The sequence below is a fragment of the Glycine max genome, chromosome 14 (genome assembly GCF_000004515.6).
Source record: "Glycine max cultivar Williams 82 chromosome 14, Glycine_max_v4.0, whole genome shotgun sequence".
Classification (NCBI taxonomy): Eukaryota; Viridiplantae; Streptophyta; class Magnoliopsida; order Fabales; family Fabaceae; genus Glycine; species Glycine max.
The window spans coordinates 35537046-35553117 of NC_038250.2; the positions used below are offsets into that span (position 1 = coordinate 35537046).

General features: G+C 34.9%; 1 protein-coding gene across 1 annotated transcript; it reads left to right on the forward strand.

Moving 5' to 3' along the window:
- The first annotated feature begins 780 nt into the window (after positions 1-780).
- LOC100802631 (plastid division protein PDV1) lies at positions 781-11579 on the forward strand. Its single transcript, XM_003544043.4, has 2 exons — positions 781-1496; positions 10570-11579. The coding sequence occupies exons 1-2, from the start codon at positions 1179-1181 to the stop codon at positions 11077-11079; spliced, it is 828 nt and encodes a 275-aa protein (XP_003544091.1). The 5' UTR covers positions 781-1178; the 3' UTR covers positions 11080-11579.
- The last annotated feature ends 4493 nt before the right edge of the window (positions 11580-16072 follow it).

Genomic DNA, 16072 nt, shown 5'->3' on the forward strand with positions numbered 1-16072 from the left:
GATTCAAATCCAATCAACGAAAGTGGTGCTTCAACAAATAATGCCGAACTTGAGTCTGCAAGGGTTGAACCCAAATCTGTTGGGGAAAAGTTTGTTGATATTATCCCCTCAGTTGTTCGTCAAAAGAAACAGCAAAAGAATATAGGGAGGAGGGATGTCCCTAACTCTTCTTTTCCAGAGGTTGTTCAAAAGGATCTTCAAATCCTTGCAAACTTTTGGAATCAAGTGGAGAAGGATGAAATAGATATGGCAACAAAGAACAACGATGCAACCACATCAAACATCATCAAAGTAGTTCCAACCACTCGAAAGAGGACTTCCAGGAAAAATAAATAACTTTGTGCTAGGGATATAGTTGCTCCTCAATCTCCATTTTCCAGATTGTTGGTACTTTTCTTTCATTGGCAACATTAAAGCTCTTTCGGTTTTTTTTTGCTCGTCCTTCTTGTTTGGAGGATTCCTTTAGCAATAACATATGTCTTCCTTGCTATTTTGGCTTATCTTGCTTTTTCTTCCATGGGTATTGGCTTGATCCCCATGTTTTGTTGTTATGTTTTTCTTTCTACTTTAATATATGTTTCCTTTTGTTTAAAAAACAATTATTGGTTGTGCATGTAAAGAGTCAAAGTAAGATATCCGAAATGTTTTTCATACAAGCTAAAGTTGAACTCCCAAAATATCTAAGAGATTAATGCATCTCAGTCACTATTTATTGAACTTTAAACAATGACTCAATTCAGTATATTTTGTGAAAAAAATTAAAGCAAAAAACATTTTAAATTTATTCTTACAAAAAGAACAAACAATACTTCTAATTTAATTCTTATAAAAAGATACAACAAAATACTTAAAAATATATTTGTTGTAATTTTTTACTAGTTAATGTAAAAATATTTACTATAGATCAAACTCATCTAAGATTTTAGTATTTAGTATTTGAGTTTGAATTTCTCTCCAGAAAAAAAGATTTCATTTTTAAAAAAGAAAGCAAAACTGCCAGCCTCATAAACGACGTGTCCTTGGGCCACAAAATTGAAAATTCCTTTCGTGGTAGTGGAGGCACATTAAAAATATGCGAGTTGTTTAAATCTGTCTTTGAATTGTATTGTGTCACTGCCTGTGCTGTGTGCTGTGCTGTGTTGCGTTGTGTCCATTCCCCCGAAAAGGAGAAGGAGAAAATGAAATGGGATATGCAGATGGAGGAAATCGAAGCGATTATGGAGAAAATTTGGGACCTCCACGACAAGCTCAGCGACGCCATTCACTCCATCTCCAGATCCCACTTTCTCACTTCCGTCAAAATCCTCAAAAACAACTCTCCACCGCACCTTCCCAACGCCGCCGCGGATGACCGCTCTTCCGGTTTCGTTTTCGTCAAGGACTTCAGGCCCGCCGACAACGACAGTGACGGCGACTCCGCCGTCCGCGAAGCCAAGAGCCTCAACGCCATCCGGTCCGCCCTCGAGAACCTCGAAGACCAGCTCGAGTTCTTCCATGTGAGCTTTTCTTCTTTCTCTTTCTCTTTTTTGAATTTCTTTTGTCTTTGTGGCTCTTCCGCTATAATTTTCTCTGTTGCATGCTGCTAATGCACTTGCTTTAATTGAATTCTTGTTGTGAAATTTGGTGAAATTGGATGTTAATTCGTGTTTCTGTTTGTTTTCCTTTTGGTTCTCCCATTTTGTGGCGCGAAAACTGGACATTCATAGCGATTAGGTTCGTGCAGATTTTTTTACGGAACTTAAGATTGACTTTGAGTGTTTCCTCTGAGCCTCAAAAAACACATGCACAAGATGAGTGTGTGATTATTACTAGTTTATAAATACAGATGCACGAGACTTATCACTTAAGCATGTGGTTACAATTCGATCTCAGGCCCATGTCTGTGTGTGCTAGAACATATGTTGGGAGATGAATTTAGTATACTAGAGATTAGTCTCTGACACTTAGGCTAGGTATACCTGGAGTTCACCCAAAAAAGTCGAGCGTGATTATTAATTTACTTGCATATGTTATTCAGAAGCCATTTTGGACCTGGATTGATTCAAGTAAAGATGGTGAGGGAGCTAAGCTTTCTGAGCAGTTGTTTCCTTTATTCGATGTTAAGGGAACTGAGCTATTTAGTTGCTGTTAGTTAGGAGATAAGTGTGGGGGTGTGAAGGTGTGTTGGACTGTTTCATCTTTTTAAATTTATATAGATACATAGTACATACACCAATGATCATTCGTTAAATAGCATCCATTGCATAGGGAATTAACTTTGTTATACTGTATCTTTGAGCCTTTCCTTTGAATTGTGTTTCAGTCAGTTTTGATTTGGATTTTAAAATACACTGTTTGTGTATTATGGTACCTTTATTGAGTCAGTTTAGTTGAGTTGGACATTATGACTTATATGAACATAACCCCAAGGTGCGACCTGAGGAAACAAAAGGAAGAAGCATGTTAAGAATCGGATTTGATTAGTGAGGTTTCGTTTGATGAAAATTATGTCCTACATTTATGTGTTTTAATGAAATTGTTTATTGACTTTTAGTTCTTCTAACTGCAATGATAATGTTTATGGATATTTATCCCTTCCAAGGGTTCTTAAAAATAACTTTATCTTCTTCTGAGTGGAAAATATTTTTAAGTTGACTGAAAGTCACTTCATTTTGTTGCAAGTAAGGAAGAGAACTCAAAAGACATGCTTTCATTCAAATTTCAAGCATTAGAACCTTGTACCAGATTGGGTGATTGGGTCATCTGTGAAATCTATAGTCATGGTTTCCCAGTTCTTACCATTTACTTTAGGGCTTCATCTGTTATTTGCCTCTTTGCAATTTCAAACTTTCTTGCCGTTAATGTTTACTACCAATCTTTCTTTTGGCCCATGAATTTCTATACCCACCCCTTTTTTTCTGTCCTTACTTGCGCTTTTATGTTTATGCTATCCAAATGTTGGAAAATAACACCAAATTAATTTGAAAATCTTTTCTGATTGGTGAAATGAGCTGCTAGAAAATTAAATTATAACGTTTCTGGAAAAGTAAAACATTTTCATTGTGAAAAATACTTACTAATTAGTTGAGTGGTGGTTTTCATCTGGTTGTAGTCTTGGAGGGATAAGGCAAGATGAAGTCTGCTGTGTGTATTATTGTAATCATAAATCATAAATTACATGTTGTTAAATAGTTAAGGTTTGTTGCAGTATGGTCTTTTTGCTTGCAGTAATTGTTACATGAATAATATACTTAGATTTTCTGAGGTAGTGAGGAAAATATTTCTCTTTTTTCTTTCATTCAAATAACATATATATATATACAAAGAGGAGAGAGAAGCTTGAAAGCTTTGATAAGACAAGACACACTGTTGTCTTCTACTATAAGCTAAAACAGATACAGAAATCTATTCTAAAGATACACATAATTATAACTCATAATTATAACACTCCCCCTCAAGCTGGAGCATATAAATCATATGCTCCAAGCTTGGAACATATAACCTGAATCCTAGGCCCCCTTAAGGGTTTAGTCAAAATATCTGCTGGCTGATCACTGGAGTTAATGAACTCAGTGACAATTTCTTTAGACAGTAATTTCTCCCGAATGAAGTGACAATCAATCTCAATGTGTTTCGTTCTCTCATGGAAGACGGGGTTTGAAGCAATGTGAAGAGCAGCTTGATTATCACAATATAGCTTCATATGCATCACTTCGCAAAAATTCAACTCCTCAAGAATTTGCTTAACCCACATAAGTTCACACGTAACCACAGCCATAGATCTATATTCAGCCTCTGCACTAGATCGAGCAACAACAGATTGTTTCTTGCTTTTCCAAGAGATAACATTCCCTCCAATGGAGACACAATATCCGGATGTGGATCTCTTATCCATATGACAACCAGCCCAATCTGCATCACAATACCTAGATACTTGTGTATTACCTTTGTCTTCATAAAGTAATCCTTGTCCTGGAGCTCTCTTAATGTATCTAAGAATACGTATAACAGCATTCCAATGATCAACACGGGAATTTTGCATAAATTGACTCACCACTCCAACAGCAAAGGAAATATCAGGTCTGGTGATGGTGAGATAAATGAGTTTTCCCACAAGTCTTCTATATCTTTCAGGGTCAGGATACATTTCACTCTGATATGTTAGAAGCTTCAAATTCGGATCCATAGGGCCATCAACAGGTCTACAATTCTGCATGCTTGTTTCCTTCAAAATGTCAAGAGCGTACTTCCTCTGAGAAATTACAACACCATCTCATGACTGAGCCACCTCAATACCAAGGAAGAACTTCAAACTTCCTAAGTCTTTGGTCTGGAAATGACTGAATAAGTGCTCTCCTTTAGTTGACCAATCTTAGTAGCATCATTCCCTGTAATCACTATATCATCAACATATACTATCAAATAAACACACTTCCCAGGGGATGCATGACAATAAAAACAGAATGATCAGCCTCACTACGTTTCAACCCAAAAAGTCGAACAATATGACTGAATTTACCAAACCATGCCCGAGGGGATTGCTTCAACCCATAGAGAGATCGACGCAGCTTACAAACAAGACCATACTCCCCCTGAGCAACAAACCCAGGAGGTTGCTCCATATAAATCTCCTCTTCAAGGTCACCATGGAGAAATGCATTTTTAATATCAAGCTGATGGAGAGGTCAATGACGCATGGCAGCCATAACAAGAAACAGACGGACAGTAGTAATTTTAGCTACCGGAGAGAAGGTGTCACAATAATCAAGGCCATATATCTGAGTATAGCCTTTAGCTACTAAGCAAGCCTTAAGTCGATCAATCTCATCATTAGGCTCAACTTTAACTGTGTAGACCCATCTACAACCCACTGTCTTCTTGCCAGGAGGAAGAGGGACAAGTTCCCAAGTACCACTATGTTCAAGAGCCTGCATTTCATCAATCATAGTCTGTCGCCATCCAAGATGACTAAGTGCCTCATGAACATTAGAAGGGACAGAATGTGAAGATAGAGAAAAAACAAAAGAAGAATGTGAAGGAGACAAACGATGATAACTCAAAAAATTATAGATAGGATGAGGATTACGAGTAGATCTAGTACCTTTCCGGATGGCAATGGGCCAGTCTGAATCAGAGGAAGGAGAGATGGCAGGATCCATGGCTTGAGGAGTGATTGAAGGAGAATGAAAATCATGAGGTGAACCTTCAAGTACTGGAGGACCAACATCAGTCGAATGCGGATGAGAAGATGGAACTTCACTGACATTTTGGTTTGAAGTATCTAGAGGACAGGGAGAGGGAATTGGAAGAACATTCTGGATGGAAGAAGAATGATCCATAGATGGTGAAAAGAAGGATGTGTCTTCAAAGAAGGTTACATCTGCAGACATATAGTATCTCCTAGTAGAGGGAGAATAGCATTTGTAACCCTTTTGAAGACGAGAATAACCTAAAAAGACACATTTGATTGCTCGGACAGAAAGTTTGTCTAAACCGGGAGAGAGGTCTTGGACAAAACAAGTACAACCAAACACTTTAGGTGGAACATGGAATAATGGATCATGAGGGAAAATGATTGAGTGAGGAATTTGATTTTCAAGGGAGGATGAAGGCATTCTGTTTATTAAGAAACAAGCAGTAAGAACTGCATCCCCCCAATGGTGTGTAGGAACATGAGAGGCTAACATTAGTGAGCGTGCGGTATCAAGAAGATGACGATTTTTTCTTTCAGCTATACCATTTTGCTGTGGTATATGGGGACAAGTGGATTGATGTAAAATGCCTTTTGAGGATAAAAGGGAGGAAAAATCATGAGAGAAATACTCTTTTGCATTGTCGCTTCTAAAAATCTTAATGGTTTTCCCAAATTGGTTTTCAATCTCATTGAGAAAGGACATAAAGATAGGCAAAAGTTCAGATCTGTCTTTCATTAAATAGACCCAAGTACATCTAGAAAATTCATCAATAAAGGTTACAAAATATCGAAAACCAAAAGATGTAACCCGGCTTGGTCCCCAAATATTAGAATGAATGGTAGAGAAAGCTGAATTACATCTTTGGACAGTTTGTGGAAATGATGACCTAACATGTTTTCCTAGTTGACACGACTCACATTCTAGGACTCTAAGATTCTTCAGACCAGGAACCATCATTTTCAGCTTTGGCAAGCTTGGGTGGCCTAGACGATCATGCAAAAGTTTGGGATTTGAAATTGCAGAAGAGGAAACAGAAAAGTTGAATTTCAGGTAGTAAAGTCCTCTTGATTCACGTCCTTCTCCAATCACTCGACCTGTGCCATGTTCCTGAATAACACAGGAATTAGAAGTAAATATTATTGAACAATTTAATGAACGAGTTAACTGAATCAATGAAATTAGATTACAGGGACACTGAGGAATAAATAAAACATAATCCAACTTTAATGAGGAAGACAAAGAGACTGGACCACTTCCTTAAGCTGCAAATTTGGAACCATTAGCTACAGTAACAAAATGGGGAATTTTTGGAAAAGACATGAATGTAAAAGCAGACTTGTTACCAGAAATATGATCAGAGGCACCTGAATCAAGTATCCAAGGACTAGAACCGTCAATAGATTGAGAAATACATGCTGTTGAATAACATGGTACGGAGGAAGGTGAAGCCGGGCTGCTGGATTTCTCAGATTTCAGCTTCAAATACTCTTGGTACTCTTCATCAGAGAACTTAGACTCTGATTTTTCTGTCTGAGCTCCCTTGGCAACTTTTTCAGGAAATCCATGCAGGGAATAGCAATTCTCTTGAGTGTGACTCATCCTCTTGCAATATGTGCATTGAGGACGTCCGCATTTTCCACTGCGGCCTCCTCTACTATTATGGCCTCCCCCTCTTCCACGAGATGCAACCATTGCTAAAGTTTCCACCACATCAGCTGGATTTTCTTCTTTCAGCGCATGAGGCACACGAAGTAACCTAGTGATGAGAGAGTCCATTGATGGAACTTGATCTCCAGCAAGAACTTGATCACGCACATGATCAAAGTCAGAGTGTGGACTCCTCAGGATGAGGACCATGTAAAATTTATTCAGTTTTCTATTCATTTCTTCCAATGAGTCAGCTACCAGAAACTTTTTCAACTCTTCAACTGCAGCCCTAGCCTTTCCTTCATGTGCAATCATGTCATGTCCAGTTTGTTTGAGAGCTGTAACCTTCATGGTTGCATCAAAGAGGCTTTGAATGTCATTTGCAAAGATCTCTTGGGCCTTTTTCCAAAACGAATGACCCGTTTTGAATGACCTAAGGATCTCCAAAATATCTGGCTTAACTGATTGCCATAATACAACACAGAGTTGATAGTCAAGCTTCTCCCACTCAAGTTTTCTGTCATTTGGAACAACATCAACTCCTTTTTCCAAATGGTCATGATGTCCTTGGCCAAGGAACCAAAGCTCCACAGAGGAAGACCGAGATAGATAATTTTTCTAGTTCAGTTTTGTAGTTGTTATTGTTGGGGTTCCAGAAAAGGAAAAAACTGGTCCAGAAGAGGCCATTTCTGATCAACAATGGAAACCCAAAGGAACAAAGGATAGAAGAAGGCACATGCAGGCACAAAGGCTTGCCAAAATAAAAAAAACAACACCTGAAACAGGCTTAGGGAAGAACGAAGAAGCTGTCGGAACAAGCTGGGCGAGCTTTCGACGTCGGGACGGCGGCGCGCGCCGAAAAACGCAAGGAGCTGTGACATCGCGTGACGGCACGTGACAACTCCAATGGCGACGCAACCTGCAGGGTTGGGTCGTGCGCTCCAGGGTGATTCGAACCCTAGGTTCGCCGGAGAGAATGGCGGCCGGAAGTGACGGCGGCCGGCGGCGGACGACGGTGGATGGCGGCGGACGGCGGCGGACGAAACCCGCTCTGATGCCAACTTAAATTTTCTGAGGTAGTGAGGAAAATATTTCTCTTTTTTCTTTCATTCAAATAACATATATATATATATACAAAGAGGAGAGAGAAGCTTGAAAGCTTTGATAAGACACGACACACTGCTGTCTTCTACTATAAGCTAAAACAGATACAGAAATCTATTCTAAAGATACACATAATTATAACTCATAATTATAACAAATATAATATTATAGTATCATCATTTCACTGGTTTTAATGTATAATCTCTGTCATATCACATATGGTACTTGTTAGAAAAGGGCACTGTAGGATTAAGTTCTAAATTCAGATCCAATGGTATATGGAACAAATTTATGAGTTATCTTCCATGTTATGAATTCATAGTGTCAAATTGTTGCTTCTGTGGCATTCAACAAATCAATTCAGGGTAATAGGGAAAATTAAGTTGGTTGTCTGATAAGTGATATATTAGTAAGTGTTAAGTGATAATAGGAAAATGGCAATGTTATAAATCACAAGTGCTCCTATTTATATTACTATTCTTGGTCAAAGGCAAAAGCTTTTCCCAGTAAGACAACTAACACCACATAACACATAAATAGCACAAATATTCTAACACTTCACATTAAGCTGAATGAAATTGGCTTGATACAAATAAACACCTCTAAAGAAAATAACCTGATAATATAATGTAGACTACGCAAACCATAGCTGGACATCCAATTCTGAAAATTTTGGCATCCTAAAAGAAACAAATGATATTGTCATTATTGGGAAACTTAAGATAACACAGTGAGAATATGGACTAAATGGGAAACAGTCATACCCTAAAGAGCTAGTTAGGATTTTCTGTAGTGTAGTCAAGGTGACACTGAAAAAGACACGGTAAAAAAATACTCATACAATCATCCACAAGGCCCAAACCTCTAACTATATATGTGTTTATGTATATGCAAGCACACACACAACACAAGCAAGTGTAGCAACATTTTGAATTTCAAAAACCCAAAATCTTTGGGAACTTGCTGGGAATATATATAGTTGAATTCAGCTAGAACATGGCCCAAATCAGCTCTAAAAGCAGCCTGTGGCTGTAAGGGAAGTAGAGAACTCTATCAAGCTAAGATAAACATCCAATTAGATGGAAGCAGAGCCAAAATGAAGCAACCCACATGGAAAGCACAAAACAGATCTAATTTAACTGTAGCCAGAATACAGTATATCCCATTTAGGAATAAAATTCAAACAGTAGTAGGAGCAAGCATCCCACATAGCCAAGAGTAAAATCAAAGATGGTGGAAACCAGAGAATGAAAATTGGGATCTAGCTGACAAAGGGAGGCAGCTTGGTTAAGACGTGCACTGCTTTTGGGGGTGGGTCTTGGTAATTATGTTTCACCTGTTAAGCTTAATAGGTGCCCTCTGAACCTGATGGCAATTTTCCTTTTCTTAAAAAGGGACTAGAAAATGGTGAAATGCAGGAAGACTATCTGCCAATGAAACTGGCAAGATTTTGGTGAGAAAATGGATCATTCTGGCCTAGTATTTGTTCAGATTTGGGAAGATCAAATGGGGATGATGTGGGAAAAAGGCCTGGCATAAACGCTCCTAACATAACAACTGACTAGCATGATATGACTTGAGCCACTTGAATAACTGACCCTAATACGATATCAGTCAAGATGAGATGGAACCCTCATTCATAAAACTTGACCAAAATGCAGGACAAGATAATAAAAAGAAATCATTGTTCCATGGAGAGGCAGGTTTGTATTAGGGGTGTGAGCGGATCGGACACAATTAGATTTTTGTGGCTTGGATTGGGTCATTGGATTGGATTGGTTTTAGTTTAATGAACCCAATTAAAATTGGATTGGGTGACGGTTTGGAGTTTTTGACTCGATCAAAATCCAACCCAACCCGAATAAGTTTAAATTACTAATATAGAAACCCTAAATTAAGTGCACCTCATTATCAAGGTAATGCATTATTTTGAAGTTTATCTTTTTCTGTTTAAGTAATATATTGTTTTATGAATGGTACTATGAGTATATATATTCATGGTTTATTTTTTTCTGTTTATCATATGAATAGTACAATGTTTTATGAATACTAATTTTTATTTTTTAAAAATATCTTTACTATTCTGTCCAAAAATAATATATCCTTACTATTTTGAGTTTAAGGAATTTTTTGAATTTTTGTTCCAAGACTGAAAGTGGTGGCAGTTTTTTAATGGCCCAATCCGATAACCAACTCAATCCAATCCAATTAAAGTTAATTTGGATTGGATTGGGTTGACAAATAAAAAAGGTAAACCCAACCCAATCCAACCCAATTGAGTTTAATTGGATTGGATTGAAAAAACAAAACTCAACACAACCCAGACCACTTACACCCCTAGTTTGTATAACAGTTATAATTTTGACATAATTAAACGGCTTATGTTTTTTTTTGGTAATGAAAAGGCTAATGGTTTGGTTAATGGGCAGAAATTTAATGCATAAAATAAACCAACAATACAGGAACATGCAATAGGCATTGTCTTCCCTCTTCTTTCTTCAGGAGATTAAGAAGTTTTGTTAATTAATTAATTGCAGGCTTACTTTTTTACTAGCATTTTCTTCTTTTTTTTTTTTGCTGTATGTTACATGATATTTTAATGGGAGTCTGTTCTAATTTGGAACTTATTTCTGTATGGCTGCAGACTATACAAACCCAGCAGTGTGTTGAGAGAGATGCTGCAATTGCACGTTTAGAACAGAGCAGAATTGTTCTTGCAGTGAGGCTGGCAGAACACCGTGGTAAGAAGTATAAAGTCATTGAAGAAGCTCTTGCTTTTATTGGAGATGTACGTGATGCAGGCAGCCTTGTTGCACCTGATATTTTCTATGGACAACCAAACTGTTCTGCTGAGAATATAGCGACTGAGAAAGCAAAGAGATCTAATATTCTTATCAATATTTTTATCTCAAGTTTCAATTTTGTGAAGAGATCTCTTGGATTGGATCATATGGGTGGAATAGTGGGCAATGCTGCTTTGGTTGCAGTTAGCATGATAGCTTTGCTTCATTTACATCAGGTAACTAATCATGAGCAGCCATTTGGACAAGAAAATACTGTTCACAGAAACAGTACCATGAGAAGAACTAGATTGGTTGGTTCTTCATCCGAAGCCCATTCCAGTAATTTGGATGTATTGTTAGCCAGAGGTTAGGATTAAACTTCTATCTCGTGATGAAATGATGAGCAGGTTATTTTCAGTGTTCTCTTTTTTTTTTTCCTTTTTTGTGCTCTTGTTCCTTTTTATCCCTCGGTTATAAAGAAGGCATGAGACCTGGTGTTGTGAAGGGAGGATAGTCTAAAGCGGAGGCAAAGCTTAGTGTCACTTGTGCTAACTGCTAAGGCTCTTGAGCGCGTCTTCTTGGTTTTTGTTGCCACCAAAATTTTTGAAAGTGGCATTATAGTTGATCTGAAAAGGTGCAAGATGTAGTTTGTGTTTGCTGAATTCTTTGTTGAGGTGCAGGTGCTTGAAGTATTAGAGTTAGTTGAAAGTTAATACAAATGTATCTTCTTTCTGCTAGGTAGATTCCTGCGTAATTTTTGCCAACTTTTGTTGATGGAATGTGAATGTCCTATGCAAATATTTTGGTGTATTATTTTTGAAGTATTATGTGAATACTTTTACGTTGCAATGAAGGAAATATTTTGGTGTTACCTTTAAAGAAAGTGATTATGCGGTATTGTTGGTAACTTGTCTTTCCTTCTCATTTCTATCCAACAAATTGCTTTCTCCAGTCTTGAACGTGTTGATCGAGTAGCAATTTCTATTGATATATATACCCGTGAACAAGGTAACTTCACTAACTTATGGGGAGTACAATTGGACTTGGAATTGAGCCTTGAAATTGAGTTTTGAATTGGAATTTAGAGTTCAATTCCATGGAGCTTAAAACTAAGTAGTTTGTTATATTTTATCTGCAATTTAGACCTTAAAATTTATAATTTCAAGTTTATGAAAAGGATCTATAATATATGATTACTACTTAAATTTGTAGGTTCTACAATGACATATAGATTTAAAAATTTTATATAAAAATTTAATCACATTAAAGTAAGTATTTATCTTAATTTCATACATTTTTTTGTTGACTTTTAATTGGAAAAGTATCTTTTTTATGCATAAGCAACCACCCCACCACCACTAACATCATTAAAAATAATTTAATATAATTAAATTTTTTAAACCGAATTATCACAAAGATTATGTATTTGTTAATATGATTAAATTTGATAAATATAATAGGTCCATTAAATTTGATTTTAGCTAATCAAACTCAATAATAAAATTTGTATTCGTCTTCAACTTAAGGTATTTCACATAGATACTAGATGTTTCGTTTTTAATATCATTTTCTTTTTCGAAGTAATACATTAACCATAATTAATATTTTAATTTTTTTTCTGCGTTTTTATGTAACCATTATTGTTGGTAAATCTAGCATTAGTTATCATTAGCCACGTCTTCATCATGCCGTACCTTTAACTATTGTTGCTGTATCACACAATGTTGGTCATAAAGTTTTATTTTAATAAGAATTATGATTTTAATTTTAATTTTTAATTATTCCAAACATTTCATCTAATTTTTTTGTAATTGGTTGAAGAGATATAACTCAGGAATACGGTTTTCAAATTAATAGTAAACCTAATTTTATTGGGCATACAACTGAGATACCGACCTTAGCCCATGGATTATGCGGAAGCATTGTTGTCTTAAAAGGGAGATTTCTATTCTCACCCATTATTGTTATTTTCACTCCCATCTTTTTCAAAATAATGTGAATTAACAATTTTTCCCTCCCACTTTCTCTACACCCCTTGCCTTTCCCTTTTACCCCTGACCTTAGGTACTCTTGCATAACACCCCACCACCTTTTACCTTCCTCATTTTGCATCACATCCCATTCAACAACCAACATTCATGCTTTGATAAGGATTCAACATGATCATCATTTCATTCATTCGTGGAGTGAGGTATGTGATTTTTGAATTTGGATTCAACAGAATCATGATTTATTTTGTTAGGAAACAAAATAGAATCACAATTTCATTATTTTTTTTCATAAATAAAATGAAATTATGATTTGTTGTATGCCTGGGTTAAGACACATAACAAAATTATGACTCTACAATATAATGTGATGAAGATGGGAAATGTAAAGAAAATTATGTTTGTATTGTATAAAGCATATTAATATACGAAATTGTATTTTTGTTACAGTATAAGGGGTGCAAAAAAAAATAACAAAAATACATTTCCGTTGTATAAAATATACAACGGAAACATATTTCCATTGAAATTTTTTCACACCTCCAATACTATAATAGAAATATGATTTTATTGTATATTTTATACAACAAAAATGTATTTCAGTTGAAAAGGTATTTTGGGCATTAAAAAAAATTAAAATGCATTGAGTGAGAGTAGAAAAAATGAGGGTGAGAACATCAACTCCCTCCTAAAAGCATAATTTGAATAGGTGAATTCTATTTGTATTCCTTTTTCCTCTTCACATCCTTTTTTTGTTGGGTAATTTTTATATTTCAAATAGTATTCTTTATATGGTTTGATTTTATTATTCCATAAATTAAATTCTGAAACTATCCAAAATTAGATTTAAAAAAATAGCCTTTTAGAATTTAATCTTTTTCCAGCTCTAGAATTAAATTTTAGAACTCAACTTATTTTCGGAACACAATTGAGCAACTCGGAAAATGAGTTTCCAGAACAGTATTATAAAGAAAAGCGACACATGAATAGGAAAAACAAAATAAATGAAAAAAACAGTTATAAATTCTGAAACATTCCGGAAGTCAAATTTTGGATATCAATGAAAACAGCATACCTTGTAGAGTCAATAGGCGATTAGAGCATAATGTCAACGATGCAATAGCTTCTGTTGACCAAACAAAAAAACACACTGTGTAATAGCTTGCTGATGGAAGAAATGATGGCATATTTTGTTTGACAAATTCTATTTGTGCATATATGTTTTCTCAACTTAAAGAAAAGTAAAAAAAAAAAAGATAAGAGAGAAAAATGTGAGATAAAATAGAGAAAGTTAAGAAAAAAGGGATGCGATGAAGAAAATACCATAACAAAAAAATGTATATTAAGATGATAGTAATAGAGCTCGTTTTGTTTTCACTTCTCTTTTGGAACCCTATTTTTTTTCTTTCTTCAAGTGAAAAAAAAAAATTAAAAGAGAGGACCTAATCAAATTCAAATGTTAAACCTAACTGGTTCCATGTCCTTAGAATTTTCTTTTAAACTTTTGAGTCTGCCTTTCTAATTATTAAGATGTGAAAGGAAAAAAAAAAACACAAAAAAAGGGAAAATTGGATGGAAACACATTATTAGTCTCGCGATATTCACCTGCCTAGAAACACTTCTTTTGACTTCCCATTGAATGTATTCTCATATGGTAATCTAAATCTTTTAACGGAATGATGCACTAAGAAATTAAAGACATTATTAGACAAGTAGAAAAATATCCCTCTTATATTATCCAACTTTTTGCTGTCACTCTATTTTTTCGGCTTTTTCTTATTGACTTGGCTTTTTAGTCAACTAATCCTTGTATGATGTGATGTACCAAAAAAAACTAATCCCTTTTTGATCTTCAAAGGGACATGGTAATAAGTAAAAGAGGAAAAAGCAAAAGGGGGAACAAATTATAATGACAGAAAAAAAATTTGTGGACGCTAGCTAATATTAGTTTGTATCTCGCGAGAGAAATAAATAAATAGAAGAAAAAGTGATGATCATGTGATTCATAATAAAATGTAATATGAAAGAAAGAAATAAGAAAAAAATCAAATATATGTTTATATTGTTGAAGTCCATATATAATTATTGAGTGACAAAAACATATATTCTATAACAATTAACAAGAATCAAGTGGCGAAATTAATTTGGAGTAGTGCCAAAGGGTCAGCTAGAGATTCGTTGGCACCCATCTATGCAAAAAGCATTGGTTGGTTATGTACGAATAATAATGCATAAATATTTATTCATTTTAAATATTCCGTTAATACTTTTTATTTTTTTTCTCTTTTTTTATCATATCATAAATTCTATAATATTTATATTTTTTTCACTCTCTCTAGATGTCAAATAGGTTTTGGGTGTCAAAAAATATTTTTCTATAATTTAATGACACAACATAGTTGATGCTCAGCATCAGTGTTTCTCGCACCATGAATATTTTACATAAATTGGGAACAATTAACAGAAAAAAAAATAAGAAAAATATAGATAGACACCCACAATGTTATTCGATCATCACCCATTAAGAATAAGAAAAAAAAAAAAAAGAGAAAAATACTTATACGATAGGTCATTTGATGTGTTAGAAACAGAGAAATAAAAAGAAATTAGAGGTTGTCTGCTTTTTGGGATCGATTGTTGTTTTTGATTTTGTTGGAGCTGCGACTCCTCGTATAGTCTCTGTGTAGTGTTTCTTCTCTTGGGCTTTTAGCCCCATTGATTAAAAAAAAAAATTGGAGGTGTTAATAGAGTGTTTAAACTTAATGTGTATTTATGTATTACTACTCACAAAAACTATATGCTCCATCAAAACTAGGCAGATTAGTCAAAAAAGAAAGGAAAGGCTCGAAACAAGTTAAGCCCAATTTTCACTTTCTACAAAACAAACACAAAATTGGTACTACTAAAGGTTTCCTTTGCATAAATTTGTCTACAAGCATTTATAAAAAAGAAGATAAGAAGGTCAAACAATTAAATCTTTTTTCATACGTTAAAATCAATTCATGCATTTTAACTTTTACAAAGGTTAAGTGTATAATTAATTTTAACTTATGGAAGAAAATAAATAAAATTTACTTACTTTCTTATTTTCTTTTTTATAAGTGTTCATTGAAAATTTTATTCAAATAAAATCTAGGTTTGCTTATGTTGCTTATTCTATTGATTAAGGATGTGTTTGGGATTACCTTAATTTGATAAAACAATATCTTTCTTTGTAGCTGTTTTTTATGATATATTTTTTCAAAAACAGATAATATTTATGAAATAAAGTTGAACAAAGTGTGTTTTGTCAAACTTTTGAGAAGTTTATAAACTGTTTTGACTAACTTATAAGCTATTTTGACCAAAAAATTTGTTTGATAAACAAGTTTATTAT

Coding starts and splice junctions, on each gene's coding strand:
- LOC100802631 (XM_003544043.4), top strand. CDS start 1,179: ATGAAATGGGATATGCAGATGGAGGAAATCGAAGCGATTATGGAGAAA. Junction 1,497..10,569: donor ACCAGCTCGAGTTCTTCCAT/GTGAGCTTTTCT, acceptor GTATGGCTGCAG/ACTATACAAACCCAGCAGTG.